Source organism: Scylla paramamosain, chromosome 5, assembly GCF_035594125.1.
Source record: "Scylla paramamosain isolate STU-SP2022 chromosome 5, ASM3559412v1, whole genome shotgun sequence".
Classification (NCBI taxonomy): domain Eukaryota; kingdom Metazoa; phylum Arthropoda; class Malacostraca; order Decapoda; family Portunidae; genus Scylla; species Scylla paramamosain.
Window position 1 is genome coordinate 4970582 of NC_087155.1, and position 18259 is coordinate 4988840.

General features: G+C 38.8%; 1 protein-coding gene across 5 annotated transcripts in view; it reads right to left on the reverse strand.

Moving 5' to 3' along the window:
* The window catches only part of LOC135100445 (uncharacterized), a 73634-nt gene extending 63802 nt beyond the window's left edge, over positions 1 to 9832 (reverse strand). Inside the window, exon 1 of one of the 5 annotated variants that reach the window (XM_064003338.1) lies at positions 9495 to 9832. In XM_064003338.1, coding sequence (XP_063859408.1) covers positions 9495 to 9498 — 4 coding nt within the window. In that variant the 5' untranslated portion in view covers positions 9499 to 9832. Of the gene's footprint in view, positions 1 to 9343; positions 9469 to 9494 lie in introns of those variants that run through there. The other 4 variants (XM_064003340.1, XM_064003339.1, XM_064003337.1 and 1 more) reach the window with 4 other exon arrangements.
* Positions 9833 to 18259: the final 8427 nt, after the last annotated feature.

The following is an 18259-nucleotide window of genomic DNA, read 5'->3' on the forward strand; positions in this document are numbered from 1 at the left end:
CACAACAAATAATCAATTGGCACAATTAATCTTCAGCTAGAAAAAACACACATGATATCAGCATCACATCAATTACTATAAACATTCCATAACTGAGTAAATATTCGTACACCATACAAACCTATCATACCAAACATAAAACATCAATTAAACATCCTATTCCTCCTTTAATAAGATAACTAATTTATATACTGCATCACACTTTCAAGCTCCACTTACTTTTATGTTATTCCATCCATCTTGACCCCTCTCTGGTCAGGCCATCTCTGCTTTGTGTCTGTTACTCTCTGCTACTCTCTATTACTGAATTATTCCACTGATACATGCTATAATATACAATTGTTTGGGACTGCCTATTTCCCTCATAAAATTATCTTTATTTTCATAACATTTTACATATCTACCATTCACACTGTTCATTTATGCATGTGATCCACCAACAGGCATGGTACTTGATACAGACACCAGGTTGAGTGTAAGTGGACATTGGTATTCTTCTATAGGCTGACCTTCTCTTCCGTTGCCTCATGCCTCCTGGCCTACTTTCCCTTTCAAATCCTTTCTCTGCCTTATCCTTACTATCATTACTGTTAATCCCTCCTTGACCCAGGCTGCCTTCCCAGGTTTTATGGATGTCTTCCTGTTGTGGACTGCGTGGGTCCACGTTTGTGTTTTTATGCTCCCTCAGTATCAAGTGCTAATCACCTTCTTCTAAATTGGCAGACATTTATTATGCACCTGATGAAATCATTCCCACTGGATACAAACCACCTTTTGGAGTCAAGAGCACTACTAGGGTTATGATAACAGAGGAGACTGAAGAAAACATTAACAATCAAAATCAAGGAAGTAAAGTCAAAGTGTGGAAAGAAAGGAGTTAAGAGAAAGGCAAAATCCCCCAAAAATAGGATAGTGATGATGATGTGCTATGTTTATAACAATGAGTGTCTGGGTGAGAGTAAAACAGAGAGACTGTGATGTTTGTCCTAATTGGTCCCGTCCAAGATACCTGAGTGATAATTTTTTATTATCAAGCTGAATTCATATGTAACTATAGACTGTCAAATTTAAACTGCTGACAGTGAACCTAAAGAAGTATGAAAGATTTCTTTCGGATGCTTACTATAATCCACTTGGATAGACCTATAGAAAGAACTATTATGCTAATACCTACCTATGAGAAACAACCTTACTTAGTATTATGTCCACTGACTAGTTTCATAAATCTTCCTGCGATACAAATAGTCAGTTACATTAGAAAACATCTACTTTATAAGAATTCTGGGTTATTTTTAATGAATTAGCATTCATATTTTCATATGATTAAAATTAACTTTTTATAATTAATGTTTTCCTTTTTACCTTTTCATCTTTAAGGTTGATCATAAAGCAGTATATTATATACCATATATAATATAGAAGTTACAGAAATTAATATTTTGCTATTTCCATAACCAAAAAAACTCACCCAGGCAGCATTTTATAAATAGTGATATAAAGTTGGCAGAACAATATATCAAGAGGGCAAGTTTTCATTACCTGAGGCACATTCTCTATTTTAAACACCACAGGAAGTCAACCAACTTTCAAAATGTCACCATATTATAGTAATATTATTGATGTAAAATTGCCAGGTGGCACTTACAAAAATAAAATCAATATTTTGACAATATCTAGTGTACATAATGGTTTGATGCAAAGGTTTTTGTGTAGCTGAATAATTACATTGTATGATGGAAGGTATGGTAGTTTCCTTAAGAACATTTAAACATGAAAACAAGGAAGAAAGAATATATATATATATATATATATATATATATATATATATATATATATATATATATATATATATATATATATATATATATATATATATATATATATATATATATATTTTTTTTTTTTTTTTTTTTTTTTTTTATGTAGGAAGGACACTGGCCAAGGGTAACAAAAAATCCAATAAAAAAAAAGATGCCCACTGAAATGCCAGTCCCATAAAAGGGTCAAAGCAGTGGTCAAAAATTGATGAATAAGTGTCTTGAAACCTCCCTCTTGAAGGAATTCAAGTCATAGGAAGGTGGAAGTACAGATGCAGGCAGGGAGTTCCAGAGTTTACCAGAGAAAGGGATGAATGATTGAGAATACTGGTTAACTCTTGTGTTAGAGAGGTGGACAGAATAGGGGTGAGAGAAAGAAGAAAGTCTTGTGCAATGAGGCTGCAGGAGGAGGGGAGGCATGCAGTTAGCAAGATCAGAAGAGCAGTTATCATGAAAATAGCAGTAGAAGACAGCTAGATATGCAACATTGCGGCGGTGAGAGAGAGACTGAAGACAGTCAGTTTGAGGAGAGGAGTTGATGAGATGAAAAGCTTTTGATTCCACCCTGTCTAGAAGAGCAGTATGAGTGGAACCCCTCCCAGACATGTGAAGCATACTCCATACATGGACGGATAAGGCCCTTGTATAGAGTTAGCAGCTGGGGGGGTGAGAAAAACTGGCGGAGACGTCTCAGAACGCCTAACTTCATAGAAGCTGTTTTAGCAAGAGATGAGATGTGAAGTTTCCAGTTCAGATTATAAGTAAAGGACAGACCGAGGATGTTGTGTAGAAGAGCGGGACAGTTGAGTGTCATTGAAGAAGAGGGGATAGTTGTCTGGAAGGTTGTGTCAAGTTGATAAATGGAGGAATTGAATTTTTGAGGCATTGAACAATACCAAGTTTGCTCTGCCCCAATCAGAAATTTTAGAAAGATCAGAAGTCAAGCGTTCTGTGGCTTCCCTGTGTGATATGTTTACCTCCTGAAGGGTTGGACGTCTATGAAAAGACGTGGAAAAGTGCAGGGTGGTATCATCAGCGTAGGAGTGGATAGGACAAGAAGTTTGGTTTAGAAGATCATTAATGAATAATAAGAAGAGAGTGGGTGACAGGACAGAACCCTGAGGAACACCACTGTTAATAGATTTAGGAGAAGAACAGTGACTGTCTACCATAGCAGCAATAGAATGGTCAGAAAGGAAACTTGAGATGAAGTTACAAAGAGAAGGATAGAAACCATAGGAGGGTAGTTTGGAAATCAAAGCTTTGTGCCGGACTCTATCAAAAGCTTTTGATATATCCAAGGCAACAGCAAAAGTTTCACCAAAATCTCTAAAAGAGGATGACCATGACTCAGTAAGGAAAGCCAGAAGATCACCAGTAGAGCGGACTTGACGGAACCCATACTGGCGATCAGATAGAAGGTTCTGAAGTAATAGATGTTTAAGAATCTTCCTGTTGAGAATAGATTAAAAAACTTTAGATAGGCAGGAAATTAAAGCAATAGGACGGTAGTTTGAGAGATTAGAACGGTCACACTTTTTAGGAACAGGCTGAATGTAGGCAAACTTCCAGCAAGAAGGAAAGGTAGATGTTGACAGACAGAGCTGAAAGAGTTTGACTAGGCAAGGTGCAAGCACGGAGGCACAGTTTCGGAGAACAATAGGAGGGACCCCATCAGGTCCATAAGCCTTCCGAGGGTTTAGGCCAGAGAGGGCATGGAAAACATCATTGCGAAGAATTTTAATACGTGGCATGAAGTAGTCAGAGGGTGGAGGAGAGGGAGGAACAAGCCCAAAATCGTCCAAGGTAGAGTTTTTAGCAAAGGTTTGAGCGAAGAGTTCAGCTTTAGAAATAGATGTGATAGCAGTGGTGCCATCTGGTTGAAATAGAGGAGGGAAAGAAGAAGCAAAGTTATTGGAGATATTTTTGGCTACATGCCAGAAGTCACAAGGGGAGTTAGATCTTGAAAGGTTTTGACATTTTCTGTTAATGAAGGAGTTTTTGGCTAGTTGGAGAACAGACTTGGCATGGTTCCGGGCAGAAATATAAAGTGCATGAGATTCTGGTGATGGAAGGCTTAAGTACATTTTGTGGGCCACCTCTTTATCATGTATAGCACAAGAACAAGCTGTGTTAAACCAAGGTTTAGAAGGTTTAGGACGAGAAAAAGAGTGAGGAATGTACGCCTCCATGCCAGACACTATCACCTCTGTTATGCACTCAGCACACAAAGATGGGTCTCTGACACGGAAGCAGTAGTCATTCCAAGGAAAATCAGCAAAATACCTCCTCAGGTCCCCCCAACTAGCAGAGGCAAAACACCAGAGGCACCTTCGCTTAGGGGGATCCTGAGGAGGGATTGGAGTGATAGGACAAGATAAAGATATGAGATTGTGATCGGAGGAGCCCAACGGAGAAGAAAGGGTGACAGCACAAGCAGAAGGATTAGAGGTCAGTAAAAGGTCAAGAATGTTGGGCGTATCTCCAAGATGGTCAGGAATACGTGTAGGGTGTTGCACCAATTGCTCTAGGTCATGGAGGATAGCATGGATGGATGGATAGGTCATGGAGGATAGCAAAGTTGTAGGCTAGTTCACCAGGATGGTCAGTGAAGGGAGAGGAAAGCCAAAGCTGGTGGTGAACACTGAAGTCTCCAAGAATGGAGATCTCTGCAAAAGGGAAGAGGGTCAGAATGTGCTCCACTTCGGAAGTTAAGTAGTCAAAGAATTTCTTATAGTCAGAGGAGTTAGGTGAGAGGTATACAGCACAGATAAATTTAGTTTGAGAGTGACTCTGTAGTCATAGCCAGAAGGTGGAAAACTTGGAAGATTCAAGAGTGTGGGCACGAGACCAGGTTAAGTCATTGCAGACATAAACACAGCATCCAGCTTTGGATCGAAAATGAGGATAGAGAAAGTAGGAGGGAACAGAAAAGGGGCTGCTGTCAGTTGCCCCAGACACCTGAGTTTCAGTGAGGAAAAGATGATGTTTAGAAGAGGAGAGGTGGTGGTGTTCTACAGATTGAAAATTAGATCTTAGACCGCGAATGTTGCAGAAGTTAAAGAAGAAAAAGTTGAGGGGGGTGTCAAGACACTTAGGGTCGTCAACAGAAAGGCAGTCCGACCTGGGGACATTTATGGTCCCCTTCCCAGACGGGGACTCCGAGGCTGGTGTAGGAGTTGCCATGATGATTCTAAAATTTTTGAGTGAAGGGTGTGTGTGCTAATAGGTGCTTGTAGTTTTGTGTGGAGGAAGAGAGTTGTCTTTAGAGGGCAGGCTGTGACTGCCCCCTTGTGTTGTGAGACACAAAGGGAAATGTTCAGTGAGGTCACATCTGGGTTTAATGATAAGTTCACAGCACCTCCTGAACAGTGCTTTAGACCTCACTGGGAGTAATGAGTATGATGACATTATGTGAGTTGGTGTTAACTAGTTCACTTAAAACAGTACAGTATTAGGTGAAGCTGTGCTAGATAGACATGGATTGCTCATTATCTTGTATTTCATTATAAAAATCAATGCTTTTTTATTTAAAAAAATTAAAATTTTTCCAACTGTGCCACTATCACCCAGATGTTAAGTTAAACATGCTCTCAGAGAGAGAGAGAGAGAGAGAGAGAGAGAGAGAGAGAGAGAGAGAGAGAGAGAGAGAGAGAGAGAGAGAGAGAGAGAGAGAGAGAGAGAGAGAGAGAGAGAATTCTTACTGGTATTATTGGAGTTTATACAGTCACTTACCTGTTTTTATGACCAGTTTTTAAGATAATTGAGACTTTTGTAAGACATAAAGGTTATAACACAATTTTTTGCAGATATTGCTAGAGGCAAAAGTACAGGTTATTCTAAGTAGAAAATGTTTTATACATATATGCAGTTTGTGGCCTTGTCTAGCCATTGGATGAAATTTGAATGTGGCTGGGCAACAACAGCCAACCTGATGTTTTGGTGGGATGTGTTGACAATGGATGTCCAATGGTGAAATTGTGAGCTATTCACTCATCATTTCTACAAATTTTGGGCTCTTACAATATCCCGTAATGAGATGCGTAGTATTGAGGGTCAGGTGATTTACATATGAACATTGCACAATGATAGCATGGCTGTGATTAATGACAAATAAAATAATGGGCTATGTGACACCTTGCCTGCCTGAGCAGGGAGAGGGAAAGAGCAAGGCTAGCAGCAAATCAGCTGATTGTTAGCCAGTCACTTGCAGTTTCATGCCAAGACAGTGACAGTGAATACATTTAGATTGTACTGCATGATTTTGACAGAAAACTCTTGAAAATGCCACACACTTACAGTAAGGTGGAGTATGTGGACATGGTGTTTCTATGACAAACACCCGCCTGGCCTGACTGTTGTATCTGTCACCCAGTGATGCTTGAATTTCATCCCACAACTAAACAAGGCCTTAAAATACGTATGTGTATAGAACATTTTCCACTTAGAATAACCTTTAATTTCACCTCTACCAATATCTGCAGACTCTTGCATTACATCCAGTATTTCATCTACAGTCTTTCTATTGGAAGCTAATAGATAGTTTTTGAGCTAGAAATTTTTTTATTAAAAATTGGCCCATGTGGATGAACTCTCATGGCGGACCTGTTCAGCTTGCATCTCTTCACAATCGACACTGCTGCCACCTACCGATCTCCTTCAATACTAATACTGAATGCTCCAATCACATCTGATTAATTATTTGATACCAAATCATGTGTGATCACCTCTCACGCCATGTATGCGTAAATGCCACCCTATATGGAGACAGATTTGAAATACCAATTACACAATAGCCGAGCTTTGTGTGGGGTGTGCTCCTACTTCAAAGGATAAAATTAAGCTATCCTACAAGGATAATGTGTTCTTCTTGAAATTTCTAAGAAATTATGAGTTCTGCCAGCCATAGTTCCTTATCTCCAGCCAACGACTCTAGTGATAATGAAAACTAATAAGGTATGCACGTTACTAGGATAGGTTAGGTTAGAATGGGTTAGGTTATTTTGGTTAGGTTGTTAGATTTAGTTTTTTTTTTTTTAGGTTAGGTTAGATTAGTTAAATCTTAACATTTTCTTGATGGTTTTACCCTTTTCAGAGTTGCTTTTTTTTTTTATGATTCACTCAATTTGGGCCTCATTCTTCTCTCAGAAAACCTTCATATTCCAATCCTCCCAACCTGTGAGTCAAGGTGGGTGGGGGGAGGGAACAAGAAAATTAGGCATTTTTGACGGAAATGAGCCTCAAATCCATGTGAATTAGGTAAAAAAAAAAAAAAAAAAGTAAAAGGAAGGACTGGTAAGTAAAACTTTACATTCTTCTTTCCAAATCTATATTCCTACAGGGAGTGACACAATGCAAGTATCTGGTACCCTATCATGTGGAGCAAAGCAAGGCATCAAGAAAATACATTTCAAAACATTTGGTATTATTTTAGGAGAGGACCATAACACTACACATTTAGGAGTATTGTTTTTTATTACCTTTATGGATACTGAGTAACCTACTTTATAGAAGTTTTCATCGCAAATTAAGTTTCCATGATAAAAGGGAATGGCACAAGTGTCGACATGGAGTCCCAGGCTGGCTGGGCCACATCAGGCAGGTCTGATTTGCCAGTTGTGTATTTTTCTTGCATTGTTACCAGGTTAGGCAAGGATACTACTTTCTCTCTCTCTCTCTCTCTCTCTCTCTCTCTCTCTCTCTCTCTCTCTCTCTCTCTGTGTGTGTGTGTGTGTGTGTGTGTGTGTGTGTGTGTGTGTGTGTGTGTGTGTGTGTGTGTGTGTGTGTGTCTGTGTGTGTGTGTGTGTGTGTGTGTGTGTGTGTGTGTGTGTGTGTGTGTGTGTGTGTGTGTGTTCTCTCTCTCTCTCTCTCTCTCTCTCTCTCTCTCTCTCTCTCTCTCTCTCTCTCTCTCTCTCTCTCTCTCTTATCATGGACCACACATTGACACAACAGCTATGAGAGAGAGAGAGAGAGAGAGAGAGAGAGAGAGAGAGAGAGAGAGAGAGAGAGAGAGAGAGAGAGAGAGAGAGAGAGAGAGAGAGAGAGACTATGCACATTTATCAATATAATATTGATCATATATCTTGTCTGGAGAGAGAGAGAGAGAGAGAGAGAGAGAGAGAGAGAGAGAGAGAGAGAGAGAGAGAGGAGAGAGAGAGAGAGAGAGAGAGAGAGAGAGAGAGAGAGAGAGAGAGAGAGGAGAGGAGAGAGAGAGAGAGGAGAGAGAGAAGACGACCTCAGACTTATGGGTGTTTACTGATGTCTACAGTAGGTAAATGTGACCAATACTTGTCAAAGCAAGAATACTGATGTCTACAGTAGGTAAATGTGACCAATACTTGTCAATACTTTACTGATGTCTACAGTAGGTAAATGTGACCAATACTTGTCAAAGCAAGGGAAAGAGGAAGAGAAGGAGGAGAAAGAGTGAGAATGGCAGTGGGAAAGACAGAGGAGAATGAGGTTAGGTGTGTGTGTGTGTGTGTGTGTGTGTGTGTGTGTGTGTGTGTGTGTGTGTGTGTGTGTGTGTGTGTGTGTGTGTGTGATTGTGTGTTGTGTGTGTGTGTGTGCGGGTCTGCAATAGTTGGAAACACTGTTTACAGAGAGTTAATTGTGAGAGAGAGAGAGAGAGAGAGAGAGAGAGAGAGAGAGAGAGAGAGAGAGAGAGAGAGAGAGAATCCTTGCCCAACCTAGTAACACAGCAAGGAAAATACACAGCTGGCAACTCAGGCCTGCCAGACAGCCCAGCCAGCCGGGGGATCCCATGTCAACACTAGTGCCAAGGGAATTTTTGTCAGGTTAGATTAGGTTAGGTTAGGTCATGTTAAGCTGGGTTAAGTTGGGCTAGGTTAGGTTAGGTCAGGTTAGGTTAAATTAGGATTACCTCCTTTTAAGCCATCATCTCCATTCAAGTACCCTAAAATTACCATTTTCTTGTTTTTAACCCTAAATCCTGCTTTATGACATCAACATCGTAGGGGGATGAGGGGAGAAGAGGCAAAATTAAGTATTTTGGACATGTTTTATTCTCAAAATTGTCTATAACATAAGAAAAATGAATAAATAAAAATATCACATTTTGTACTCAAAATGCAGTTTTGATCTTATTGTAAAAATTTACCAAAATATTTTCCTCCATTCCCTTCTTCCAAGCACTTCAACACATTGGAAAGTAGGAAGAATATTCCGTTTTATATTATGTTTTTACAATGCATATGAAAGCTATTTGCTTCAGATATAAAAAAATGTTGAGGCATATAGTTCTTTAGAATTCAACCAAACTACTTTAACACACACACACACACACACCAGAGTCTGTAGCCCACTGCTATTAGTTTTTTTTTTTTTTTTTTTTTTTCAATGTAAAATAAGTGTCCTGAGGAAACAGCTTTTTAAGTCAGTTTTGTTACTTGCTAGTAGTATACATACTTAGGCCCAAGACACACACTAACTTCTAACACACGTTAAATTGTATCACCCAAAACGGTATGCATAGTCAGACACTACAAAAGTTTGATGGGACTTACCCACGACAGGCCAGTTAAAATAGGAGGAAATTTGTGGTAATGGTCAGACAAAGGATGCACTTCCTCCCTCATTACACATTTCCTGTCCCCCAAGGTTCTATTATTCTGGCACGGAAGGAGGAGGAAGGATTACGTTGTAGTTAATTCTTACCCATAGCTGAACGTTGAACAGCTGAATGTCTTTAAAATGAACACGTGAACACAAAATCCCAGGGTGTGCGTCAAACAGCAGCAGTGTGTACTGACTTGACTTTATATGTGTCAACTCATCGCGCATCTGGCAGCAAAACAAACAATGGGTGGGAGGCAGTTTTGAACAGATTATTGGGTCTAAGATGTACGGAAAACAAAATCTTGCAACAAATAAAGAAAAGGGAGGAATTGAAAAGAAACGGGAAGGGAAGGGACAAAAAGTTCCAATTATCTTTTCATCATGACCCGTTTAGAGACCTCTGCAAATCAAGACCAACGAAGGATCAACTATAATTTATTGTTTATTGCTTATTAGGCTTTCAGGCTTGATCCCGCTAAGGAAGGACGCTGTACAAAGCCTCCATGATATTACAAATATTTAACATACTGTCCTTGAACATTACAATAATATAGATAAATCTCTCTCTCTCTCTCTCTCTCTCTCTCTCTCTCTCTCTCTCTCTCTCTCTCTCTCTCATAGATTGCACTGTAAATTATACATACCACTACAGAATTGCATACATTACAAAATATAGTATTCAGTAATACACAAGTCCTTTATATTATGACAGTTGGTGAATACAAATGTTTATAGCCTTTTCATAAAAATATCTAAAGGCGTCTTCAGTTCTTCGCAAGTGCCTCGGAAACAGTAATTTTCCGACGCATCCCTTTCGCACAGGTCTGCTGGGAGCTTCGGAATCTTAAAACTACGTCGCCCTGATGTCACTCCCACACAAACGCATCTTTGGTCGCCCCGAGAAAACATCTTCACATACTGATCAGCTAATTAAGAGAGAAGTGATGAAGCACCCTGCATTAACATCCACAGAGATGAAACAAAACCACCCTGTGCTCAAAAGCATCTCTACTCGGACCATACGTCACAGGCTACAGAAGGACCTTCACATGCCATTTCCCTGCGCTGCCCCCCCCAAAAAAAAAAAAAAAAAAAAAAAAAAATCCAATAACCAAGCAAATGTGGCGCAAACGGCTAGACTTTGCCCATAAAGACTGGACACCTGAGATTTGGGAATGTATCATGTTAAGTGAAAAATCTACATTCAGATGCATCAGAAGCAAGCAGGGTAAGATGAGACGGCCACCAGGTGCTGACAAGTGCGGTCCCCGTAACGCTATAAAGACGGTTAAATACACTGATTCAGTCATGGTCTGGGTCTCCTTCAGTGATGTAAAGGGATGTGAGGGACTGTATTTCCTTCCACGCAACATGAACTCGGACCGCTACATCCATATGCTTCCACATCATGAGATCCACGAGAACAATTTTTTCGTACAAGACTCAGCCCCCTGTCACAAGTCAAAGAAGACCATGAAATATTACTAGTGGACTGGCCAGGTAACTCGCCTGACCTCAATCCAATAGAAAACGCCTGGGCAAAGATGAAGCATGACCTTGAAAATAAGGACACATCATCGGTCCCGCGCCTGATGAAAGCTCTGCAGCAACTGTGGGTTGCAGTGGACCCTGAATATTAAAAAAAAAATAATAATAATAATAATAATCAATTAATTAAAAAAAAATATATATATATATATATATATATATATATATATATATATATATATATATATATATATATATATATATATATATATATATATATATATATATATATATATATATATATATATATATTATATATAATACAATACGTTTAAGTTTGTTTTACTTAGCAACAATTACAATTTGTTGCAAGTAATTAGCCAGGTTTCAAGGTATTTTGCCGATACCTAGGTAGCACGTCTAGCAGCTGTTCAGGTCACATGTCATTCACAGGGATGAGAACAAGATCCCTTGCTCTGCTGCTCAGTAGGATTCTGCTGTGTTAAAGGAATGTTCTATCCTGTGTATTGCTTCTTCAGAACTGTCCTATTTCATCACCTGTGCAAATACAAACCACTCTGCAGAGTATTTTAGCATGATTAATTGTATCAGCCATCTCACACTACATTATAGCATTGTATCTGAACACAATGATGTGTTGGAAGTCGTGGCCCATGACAAGAAGGCCATTCAGACACCTTTACCTGCCCTACCGGAATACTGCATGTTGCTGGAAGGCTTGACTGCCCTACGCTCATTGTAAACAAATGTTACTATTCACTTAATTTGAAACAATTCACATTACACAGTTTTAATTATGGTTTTCACGCATGACTGACTTGTATGTAGATAATTCTGTATGTTCAAGATTTTACGGAAAACAATGCATGCACATCGCCTTGTTTTCACCGAATGATATGTTTGCATTGCTGCCCTCAAGTGGCTGTGTGTGTGTGTGTGTGTGTGTGTGTGTGTGTGTGTGTGAAAGATGGTTAGCCCGTCACCTTTTAGATCTCCGACTATATTTCATCTTCAAACTATTCTTCCACTCAGGTTCCTTCTTTCTCCCCACTTTACTATCCCCCCCCCAAAAAAAAGCTGTGTCTTGCTACTCCCCGCTGCCTGTCCACAATTTTCACAAGACCTTATAAAGCTTGTGGCCCAGGGGCCAGATGCTCATAAGTATTAAAGCCCCTTAGACCATTTAAAGGCGATGCTCAAAGCTTAAAGGCCCCTTACGATTATCGCCAAAGGTCTTTTTAGTGAAGGCCGCTTCAGTACCATCCTTAAGCTAAAGTTTGCAAATTCTATTTAGCCTGTGAATCAGCATTATTGGTGTTTTAACGTTATTTCTTCTAATATTCACTCCCAAGAGTAATTTCTAGGTGGCAGAAGTGTTTTGAGATATAGAACTCTACATAAAATGTGTTAAATCTCCCAAATAAGTTCAGACTGAAGACTCCGCTGGGAACTGGTGGCTCCTTGGCAGTCATGCTGTTTTGGCAGGATGGAGTTCCTTGTAATGGAAGAACCTGACTGTGGTCTAAGGCGATAGAGAAAGTATACATAGCCACTGGATGTTCTGCATGTGTGATGAATGTTTATATACTTTGGCTTTATTGCAGTTTCAACCAAAACACCGTATGTAACTACAGCCCTTTGCAGGTTCTACATCTCACTGTTTGGAGCATTTCTAGCCCCATTTTACCCTGCCAGAAATTAATGACAAGTTTACCTTATGTAGGGCTCGGGGATGGTGGGGGAGAAGCCCTCCCCTGGTTAGAGGGTTACAAAATGTTAGGTTAGTTTATCTTATGGAAGGTCCAGGGGGGGGGGGGGGTGAAGCCGTACAAGTCGAGTTACAAGCATCCAAGAATACTGGTGTCACTAAAGCTCTCTACAGGAAAGTACTCACAAAGGTTAAGGTGCCCAGTGGACAACAACAACAACACACAACTGTACTGAGAAAAACTGTGAGGAAAGCAAGTTTTCATAAAATGATTGGGGATGATACACATATTGCTATAAAAACACTAAGCCAAAATGTGCATCTTGACATTAATGGTAAGGGGCACCATTCCCTTCATTGTCAGGTTATGTGTGATAGTGAACACTTAATCATGAACTGTGTTGCAAGGTACCCTAGAAGTACATACAACTCATATATTTGAACAAATTGCAATCTCCAAAGAAAATTAGAGCATGGAGAATATGGTGGTAATGTGCTTCTAGGAATGTATGGTTTGGCAGAAAGCTTAAGAAAGTACTATAATGATAAAACTGCATAATCCATAGATAAAAGTATAATTTATTATACCACTTGCAAGTATCACCTGTCTCACTGTGAAAAACATAGTATGTCATTGTATTTACATATTGAAAGCAAACTTAACTTGGATAACAGTTAATCAGTTAGTTACATGAAAATATAACAATATTGATGAACAGATAGGATTGTTATGATGAAAAAAAGCTATTTGTTCTAACACCTTATGAAGTGGGTAAAACCAAAAACTAAGTCAAACACAGTATTACTTTTAATGTGGTAGCATTTACTGATGAAGATGATAAAGTATGATCAAATGACAACATTTACTGTACAATAAAAATATATTTTGTATCATACAAAACTACAATCTTTATTTTGCCCTAGGTAAGTAAGATATCTGCATGGAATGCATGCTAGAGGTACAGAATACAATGGTAATGGGAGAGAGAGAGAGAGAGAAAAAAAAGTATTCTAGGATACTTGTAATGGAGATTTATGCTTCATCCAAAACTAAAGGTATCACAGTCTGTGATATCATATAGAAATATTTCAAATCATTTGTAGTTCACATCACTTCTGTTTTATCCAGCATAGAAAAAATATACATGAGAAAACTATCCTACATTAATCTTTTTTCATCATTGTCATCTCTTTATAATGATGGTGATAATGACTATATCTTATCACTATTCTGGTGTGTGTACTTTACTAAATGACTTAACTAAAAGGTAGTTCATTAGTTATTCTTGCAGACAAGTCAGTGAAATATATGAAGGCCATCACACATCACATTCTACATCACAAAGCCTTAACATTTCTAAATAATGGTACATGTAAATCACATAATGAATAAAGTTGAAAAATCAGATCATAAAATATGGTTATGCCTTACATGTAAATATCTAAATAAATAATGGCTATTTCTTAAAACTAAAATTCATACTAATTATACTAAAGTAAATTTTAATTATTAATAACTCTTGATTTTAGCTACTTATCTATATATATACATAAAAAGCTACAAGAAACTTGCTTAAATGTTATTTTGCTTAGCCTGCCACAGCCTAACAAAAGTATCAAATGTGTTGCTAAAGCAGTCTAGTGTTGCTCAACCGGTCCAAAGAATTGCACTCCTCATACAAAAAATTCTGATGTCTGTTTGCATTTGCAACATCTGCAATGCTATCCCCTCTCTTTTATACCTCTGCTATTCCATTTGAACTCTGTCACCTTGGTGGTGATGGAGGTTCCTGCTGAGGTTCTTCAACTGTGTCACCATCCTCTGTGTGTTTCCGAGGGAAATTCAGGGGAAGGCACACAGGAAGCCCCAAGAGAGAAAGTGGCAAGGCTGTGGACCACTACATCTTCTTCCTCCTCCAGCAAAAGCTCAACAGAAGGTGGAAGTTCACTTGGCCCTGAGACATGTAAAAATATACACTTAATGCAACAACAGATCGTAGATTTATGAACAATTGTGACACTGGGAGCAAAAGACAAGAGGATAATAGAAAGTAAGTCCTAACATTTGTGGGAATTTGGCATCATATGCACTGGTATAACAGTAAGAAATGGTAATATAATTTTTATACAAAACAATAGGATAAACCTAAACACTTCCCTCATAAGTAATAACATTGGGTGGGCTCATACCCCACTATGGAAATAATGAGAGAGAGAGAGAGAGAGAGAGAGAGAGAGAGAGAGAGAGAGAGAGAGAGAGAGAGAGAGATTAAACTAATATTATCAGCAAATAATGACTAGAAAACATCTAGAAGGAAATTTATTTGGCATAATGAATATCTTCAAGGTAGATAAGATTAATAAAAAATAATTTATGAGTATAGAGTAGGACGCACCTCTCTTTGTGAGGGAAGAAAAGCATCTCTTTGATGTCATCTTTCTAATATAAATATTCCTTATTGTGGGTAATCAAGTAAAATGAGCCAGTTTATGGCCATGAGATAAGCTGTATGCACTTACAGTTATGAATTTGATAAATTTTCATTTAAATAAGTTATTTGCTTTTAAAAGTTCTCGATTTACTTTATATTAATAGGCTGATTTGATTTATTTACCTTGAATTATTTTCTTTTTATTTCCTTTTCATGTCTGGTATGTCGTCTAGATTACTAAAACACTAGTGAGGGTAGATTTACGGTAAACAATTAAGTGTCCATTATAATACAGAATGCACCCATAATGATTTATCTGTCTGTAATTCATGCCGTCATATCCTTGCAATCTTGTTCTTCACTACACTCTTAAAGTCCACATTCTTCCTGCTGATTTCTGCTGGTGTCCTGTCCTCACCACCCACTGCATTCACCGCTGCTGTCACAGTTGCCCATGCACTGTGCTAAAAATACTTTATTTATGTGGTTACAGGAGCACTCAGCACTCCCAGCAGGAATGCCTTTCTCTCGTACTTCTCTGATGAGTACATAGCACTCTTCATCACTGAACTTGTTTTTTCTAAGCCTTTAGCTTGCCATGGTATGCTTTTCCTTGTGTCCATGATTACAAACAAAGCTGATAAATTCCGCGAATGTGACTGGCTGCACGTCACTGTAATACCTGCATTTGATTGACTGAGATGCTCTGATGTCATCAGATGCCGTGATATCTGTAACCCTCGACACAATGCTCCCTTAAGCTAATGAGATGCTAAAGGAAGTTTTCAGCATTGACCTTAAAGATTGCCCTTAAGGTGATCATAGCAGATGATCCCTTAGAGGTGCGCTAAGGGAGAGTTCTGAGCATCCTCGGCTGGGGCAGGATGCCACGGACACCAGCTGAAGGCCAATTCACATTAGTACATTTTTGCAGATTCCGCACCCAGTCTCTGTTTCAACTATGACATCACTCCCATCCACTCATGTGTGAACTGGGCTCAGCTGATGTCCAGCTCCACCACCAGCACTGACCGTGAGTCGTGTGCAGAAGAGATGAATCCAAGTCAACTCTGTGCGTGTGTGCATATGCAGTGTTGTCCATAATTTTTTTGTTTGAGTATTCCAGTGCAGTAGCAATTTGGGTGAAGTACATAATTGTAATTATAGAAATTGTAACAATTGTATTCCAAGTTAAGATTTTGATATTAAGTTAAGATTTGATAAGACTGGAAATGCGGCACCACTGTCTGAATGTGAACATCAAAGATCCCGCCAGCATCAAAACCAGCCAACTATCCAAGAGATTCATTTTCTCGCACAGTACTCATACCTACGCGTACTCATACGAGGCTACCCCATACATGCAGCATGCTCATGTGCTCACCTGAAGGGCTACTACATACAGGGTGTAATGTGAGTTTCTGCAAATACTAAAAGAGGTGAAAGAATGTGTAATTCTAAGTAGAAAATGTTCTATACACATATGCATTTTAACACTTTGTTTACCTGTCAGAGGAGTTGAAAATGTATAGGTGTATTATGTATGTAGCTGAGGTGATGAACATTGCATTGTCGCAGCCTCAGAGATGCCACTTGCTCAAATTATGAATGATTTAATCTTATTTTTTGCAAGCTGTGGAATATTACAATATCTTATAACAAGACAAATGGTGTTAAAAAGCATGTAATTTACCAATAAGCATTACATGACAACATTATTGCAGTGATTAAAAGTACTCCTGTAAAATGCTGTGTGGTATCATCACTCAGCTGTTTTCAAGATCATTTGGACTCACTCCCCCCTCCTTCCTCACTCTGATGATGCCATGTAGCTTTTTACAGGAGTACTTTTAATCACCATATCATGTGGATGATTACGCCACTGATCTTGCTGCATTGTACGGTTTCTTTCACCCTCTCAGTCAAGTAGCTCAGTGGGGGAGTATGTTTCCTGAGCTGTTTCTCTTAGGAAATTATGCAGTGCTACAGTTGCGAGCACAATATCCCTGACATTTTTAGGAGAGGTATTTTTGGCATGTTTGAAAACTTGGAATCTAGCAGCCAGTATGCCAAATGCATTTTTTGGAGGCTCGTCTTGCCCTGGATAGACGATAATTGAAAATCTGTCTGACCACACCCAGGATATGGTTTCATTAAATTTCGTTTCAAAGGAAATGCCTCATCCCCCACAATGATATATGAACTAAGTCTATTAGTGAAAGGAATATTGTGTGATGCAGGTATGTTGATGTCATTTCTTTCAATGGCATTGTTCATGGTGCATTTGTTCCATACTCCACCATTACTAGCCCTACCACAGGTACCAACATCTTTATCTACATAAAGAAATTTATAGTTAGCATCAACAATTATAATTATAATGCTAATATTACTTTTGCAATCATAATGTTCTGACCCTGTGTTGTGTGGCTTTGCAATTAGTACACGTTTCCTATCTAAAGCACCAAGACACATGGGGAAATACCATTCAGTAAAAAATTAACTAGCAACTTGTCACCACTCCTGTTCACCACAAGGCAGCTTCACATACTTGGGCCCCAACACATGATAGATAGCACAGGAAACTTCTGGGATGATCTGCGATATCAAGGCAGGGGTGATCCGGAACTGGCAGGCCAACAATGACTGTATTTTTCCTGGAAGGAGAAACTAAACTTAAAGTATGACTCTTAAGTACATACAGAAGAATTACCAGTTTAGATTTGGTCAGGTAAGTTTATTTTAAGTTAGGTTTGGTTAGGTTAGGTTATTTAATTGCTAGGGCAATGGGAAAAGTTTTCCCAAACTTTTCTGCCATTTAATAACTTAACCTTACCTTAACCTAACCTAATTAGGTAGGTAATATACAATTTTATGAGCATAAGAAAGTGGTTTAACTCAATTAAATTTAATCATCTTAATGTCAACAGTTAAAACAGTTAGGTTACAATCCCTGAGGAGGTGTCCAGGGGAGCACAACCCCTCAACTTGATTTAGGTTTGGTTTTGTTAAACTACTATGGATAATAGCCCTTAACATCTCGATAAAATTGTTAGGTTAGGTTAGGGCAGGTTAGTCTAACCTATACCATTGCATTCAATAGTGGTCTGGAACAAATTTATTGGTGAGACAAATTTTTTTTGACACTGGTCCCTAATACGAGTAAGTGCCCTACTGTTTTTATTGGTTATGAATCTAGACCAATAGTTCTTAAC